The sequence below is a fragment of the Prosopis cineraria genome, unplaced genomic scaffold (genome assembly GCF_029017545.1).
Source record: "Prosopis cineraria cultivar Desert tree isolate PC_DT_omini unplaced genomic scaffold, ASM2901754v1 PC1, whole genome shotgun sequence".
Classification (NCBI taxonomy): domain Eukaryota; kingdom Viridiplantae; phylum Streptophyta; class Magnoliopsida; order Fabales; family Fabaceae; genus Prosopis; species Prosopis cineraria.
Genome location: NW_026555332.1, coordinates 26814236 through 26819945, shown reverse-complemented (window position 1 = coordinate 26819945; position 5710 = coordinate 26814236). Strand labels below are relative to the sequence as shown.

Below are 5710 nucleotides of genomic sequence, written 5' to 3'. Positions count from 1 at the left end.
ATATTTTCAGAGCTAATCATATTTTACACTGTATTATGGTTAACAAGGGCTTTATTGTATGATCATGATACATAGGCTCATCTAGTAAATTTATATTGAAAAGTCCAAAAGCGAGTCCTTTTCGCCTGTGGGGTATCTTTATTTGGTTACTTTGAATATGTTATATGTGTGCCGAAAAAAACAAAAACAAAACATAAGTCGTCCATTCAAAAAAAAAAAAAAAAACTAAGTCGTCTCGAAGAATCGAAGCTGCTTTGAAAACGCGTATGGTCGATAGTCTCTGCCTCTTACTCTTTCTTTGTTCCTTCCATAAAGCTTTAAAACAAGTCCATCATAAAGCAAAACGTTGTTCAAGTGAAGACTTGGCTAGCAATGGCTGTGTGGTTCCTTTTATTATTCTTATTCATCCAAATCCTTTCCACTACCGGCGCCACCTCCTACACTCCAGTCGATCATTTCGCAGTTAACTGTGGTGACTTCGGCTATACTCTGTGGACTCATCGGAACTGGACTGGCGACATTGGCTCTACACTGTTCTCTCTCATTGAATCCTACAACACTACCCACTCAGTCAAAGCCCACGCACCAGTTAGGAAAGTAATCCCCTACGGGACTGCCCGATTCTCTCACTTCGAATTCTCTTACTCATTTCCAGTGACCCACGGCCCAAAGTTTGTTCGCCTTCACTTTCACCGATCTTCCTACCAAGGCTTTCTTCATTATGATTCTCTCTTCTCCGTCAAAGCAGGATCCCACTACCTTCTTAAGAACTTTAACACTTCACTTGCCGCCGACCACGCTGGGCAAGAAACCATTTTACAAGAATACTTCGTCAACGTTGAACCAGGTCACAGGCTAAACATAACCTTCATGCCCAGCCTATCTCATCCAAAGGCCTATGCTTTCATCAATGGGATCGAGGTCGTCTCTATGCCCACCTTTCTTTATTACACCAACCTAAACAACCCACATGGGATGCTGCTATTTGGTGGCCGGAAGTTTTCGATCAAGAACAACAGTGCTCTGGAGACTCTGTACAGAATCAATGTTGGTGGGAGGCAGATACTTCCCATTGAGGATACTGGCATGTTTCGAAATTGGGACCCAGATAATCCATACTTGGAGAGGGAATGCCCATACAGTGTATCAGCATTTTTTGGCAATTCCAGTCTAACCTACAAACATGGTCAAAATTATTTTGCACCAGATGTATTGTACCAGACTATGCGAAACTATGGGATGAACGAAACGTCCAAATTTAATGTGACCTGGGAGTTTCAAGTGGACTCAGAGTTTTATTATATGGTAAGATTGCATTTTTGTGAGTTTGACGAACACATTCAAAGTGTTGGAGAGAGAGTTTTTCAGATCTTCATAGATGATGCTTTGGTGGAACCTGTAGCGGATGTGATGATGTGGAGTGGTAATCAGCTTCTGGTTCCTGTCCACAGGGACTATGTGGTTTCCATGCATGGTGGAGGAATCTTGAAGAAACTGAATCTTTCAATCAAGTTGCAACCACACCCATATGCAAGAAGCACTTACAGAGATGTTTTATTGAACGGTATTGAAATTCTAAAGATAATTAACTTCAGAGACCATGTCGAAGGTTCCAGTCCCAATCCACATCCAGCTCCCTTACTGCCATCCACATTACCATCGAAAACAAGGGTAATTTCCATTGCTGTGGGGGTAGCTTCAAGCTTGGTGTTGCTTTCTCTTATTGTTTTGATTACTTCCCAGGCATTAGCTAGAGGTCCGGTCAACCAAGGGAGTTCGTGTTGGGGACAGAAAACATTAGCCATGCCCAAAATCAACAAAACCCAGGGATCATCGTTTCCATCTGATTTGTGTCGCTGCTTTTCAATAGAAGAGATAAGAGCAGCCACTAATAATTTTGATGATATTTTTATTTTGGGTGTTGGAGGGTTCGGTAATGTGTACAAAGGTTTCATTGATGATGGTAGGGTTCCCGTCGCCATAAAACGACTCAAACAAGGTTCACAACAAGGGCTCGACGAGTTTCAGACTGAGATAGAAATGCTCTCACAATTTTGTCACTTTCATTTGGTATCTCTCATTGGTTATTGCAATGATGGAGATGAGATGATCCTCGTCTATGAGTTCATGGCTGGTGGCACCCTCTGTGAGCATCTTTACAATTCTAACAATCAACCACTTTCTTGGAATCAAAGGTTGGAGATTTGCTTAGGTGCAGCGCGAGGATTGCATTATCTGCATACGGGTGCAAAACATGCTATCATACACCGGGACATCAAGACGACAAACATCTTATTAGATGAAAAATGGATGGCCAAGATTTCAGATTTTGGATTGTCTAAAGTAGGACCCGAGGGTATCTGGAGATCTAACATCGATGTAAGCACAATGGTGAAAGGAAGTATTGGATATTTGGATCCAGAATATTACATGTGCCAAAGATTAACAGAGAAGTCTGATGTGTACTCGTTTGGAGTGGTGTTGCTAGAGGTATTGTGTGGGAGGCCTCCTATCTTGCGTTCAGTGGAGAGACAACAACAAAGCTTGGTAGATTGGGTTAGAAGATGTGCTAATGTGGGTGAGATTCATCTCGTGGTTGATCCCTTTGTGAGGGAAAGTATGACACCAGAGTGCTTAAAGGCATACACTAAAATTGCATTGAACTGCCTATCTGATGATGGGAATGAACGGCCACCCATGGGTGATGTGATGTTGGACCTAGAGTCTATGGTTGAGATGTCAATGAAAGCGGAGGAGCTAACACTTGGTAGGTCTCAAGAGTGTAAAAGCATGGAGATTAGTGTTGAAGATTGATTCGCAATGATGGGCGCACAAGATGAAATTCTGTTCTTTTGGTGTAAATGTACAATTGCCAGTTGCTTAGATAAACTAGTTAGAGGGTTGGTCTAGCTTAACTAGGTATCTTGAGTTTGAACCCAGGATATGCAACATTGATTAATTAAATTCTTGGTTGGATATATGCCCCCTAAAGAGTTGCCAGCAAGCTGACTGGATTAGTCTGGGTCAAAAATCTTGGATACTAGAGGGAAAATAAGGTACAAGATACAAACTTTTAGCCGTTGGTTTATTTATGGCTCGAACGCGCGTGCTTCTTCATCTTCAGTCCCAGCAGGCTTCTTCTTTTTGGTTTATTGATGTTTTTGCTGTCATTTAGGTTGTTGTAGACTATAAAAGCAGATGGTCATATTGCTGAATTATTAGCGTGTATACTTATTTTTGTTTCTCTACTCCTTGCCCTCGATATTAATATATTTATCCATATGGTCATGCTTATTCCTATTGCAGATTCTTTCAAGTCATCAGAAGCCAAACAAAGAAAGTAGCTTTTGATATGCCACGCTTGAGTCTTGAGATAAAAAGCAAGGGAACCGGAGGGGGAGTAGCCGCTTGCAACGTATTAACCATTGTTTTAAATCTCTGTGAAAGATTGAACATAAAGCCAAGCAACCTACCTAAAACATTTTAATCTTCAAATAATGAGAGTAATACAAAAGATGAAACAAAATGGTGATGTGCACAATTTCATTAATGGCCAATTGAATCCTTTGATTTGATGTGCTGATCTGATAGAGAGACTCGCATGTGGGATCCAGACGATGTGCTTTTCCACTTGCATTGTGAACTTTAGAATCTTCTTTCATAAATTAGACGACCCAAGTCGTTCCATTCATTCATGTCTTTACACATGTATTTTCCGAGGACGACCAATTCAAAAAGCCTGACGTTTACTACCAAGTTAACTAGTTTGATGTGATGTTGCTACGCGTTTACTAGTTTAATGTATGTACCACTTTTTCATGAACACTACAATGTTTGGTATGAGAAAAAAATTTTAAAAAAATTAATAAAAAATGTATATAAAAAAATTATATAGGCATATTTCTCATTTTCTTATTAGAAAATATATAGTATTTCTCTACCTGCTAAGTAGTGCATATATTTATCGGGAAATGAATCATTTGAAGTTGAGAATCTGAAAATTATTGGAAGTTTGCGACAAAAGATTTTGCATTTTATAGAAGATATAATAAATTGGGAAAATATCAAAAGAATTTCATAAAAATAATAATAATTTGCTCATTTATTTGTCATTGGAGAGCAATTGGTTGACTAAGTCCAAAGTGATTGCACCTCCCAATCAAGCAAGTAGCAAAGCAAGAAAAAGGAGACAATGCACGTGGTGCTCTGTGCTTGTAGAATCAGAGTTTCGAATATTATATTTATAATCTTCATTTGTCATAAAATCTACCCAGGCGACTCAAAGTCGTTTCATTCATTTAAGTCTTCACACATGCACATTTTCCAAAGACGATGGCTTTCCATTCTATAATTAATAGCAATTCAAAAAGAATCTACTCTAGCTAATAAGCGGACAAGGAATATTATATAATCGTTTACTCGTTTGATGTTGCTTGACGTATTGCGTGGGATTTTATATATATATATATATATATAATCTTACATACGAGAATTATTTTATAAAGGCGAATCCATCCTCGACTAATTCCAAAGTTAAAACTGTTGGAATATTTGTGGATTAGCATTAATGGACTACAAATTCCTAACCAAAATAATATTGTAAATATTAAATAATTTTATGTTATATTAAAAACTATACATATTGAAAAGTATTGAGCCTAATTCAATAAATCATAATAGATTAGAGTATTCAATTTGGGTATATCGAAAATAACTCCAACTCACAAAGCATGTACACCAAGGTATGTAAAACCGGACCGGTCATTAAACCGGTCATGGCATTGGGTCACGGGTTAGTAGTTCAATCAGGGTTGAACCGGGGGTTGAACCGGTGACAAACCGATCATGATTAAAATAATACAATTTAAATAAAAAGATATTAATTATAAAAACATTCAACCAAATCCAACCACTCAAAAGTCTAACAATAATAAAATATTATATTTTTGGACTTAGCATGCTCTATCTCTAATTTTTTATTTTTTGACTTCAATTTTACTTTTTTTGTTATCTTTTTTTTTGAACTCAGAGCTCTGAAAAATTAAAAATGAAAAAAAAATAAAAAACGACGTTGTTTTGGGGTAAAAGTCTGAAAAAATATTAACCCGGTTAACCCAGTCAACCCACCGGGTTATCCGGGTTATACCGGGTTACACCGGTTCACTTCATCACCGGGTTAAGAGCAAACCCAGACCGGACAGGGGACCGGTTCACCGGTTTCCGGGTTGACCCGACCGGTTCGGTCCGGTTTTTAATACCATGATGTACACACACACACAGAGACACGCGTTTGTTATTAGTAATCCTATTTAAGTGGACAACAAGGGGCATTGTGTCATGCCTGAAATTTAAAAAAGCTTATTAATGGAGAATTTAGAAATAATATTTAAATAATGATATTCATCAAATATGAGAAATAATTTTTGGAAGATACTGAGAGTAATCCTTTGAACAAGGAAATTCTTAAGTGATGGGATAATAAATAAGGATTTTTTTGGGGCATAAAGAAAAATTAGAATATAATATGATGGAAAGAAATATTTGAAAGAATTATATTAATATTAGTGATTAGAAAATACCCAAAAGAATTAATTATAAGACTTGAAATATTAGAGACTTTTGGAAATACCATCTTTCTTCCTACAGGACTTTACAATATTAAGATGAATAAGCCTAAATTAAGCCCATCAGATGCAAAACTTGCTAATTA

General features: G+C 37.5%; 1 protein-coding gene across 1 annotated transcript; it reads left to right on the top strand.

Annotated features, from left to right (window-relative positions):
- The first annotated feature begins 360 nt into the window (after positions 1 to 360).
- LOC129310642 (receptor-like protein kinase FERONIA) lies at positions 361 to 3241 on the top strand. Its single transcript, XM_054952555.1, has one exon. It carries the CDS (start codon positions 373 to 375, stop codon positions 2812 to 2814), a length of 2442 nt encoding a protein of 813 aa, XP_054808530.1. The 5' UTR covers positions 361 to 372; the 3' UTR covers positions 2815 to 3241.
- Positions 3242 to 5710: the final 2469 nt, after the last annotated feature.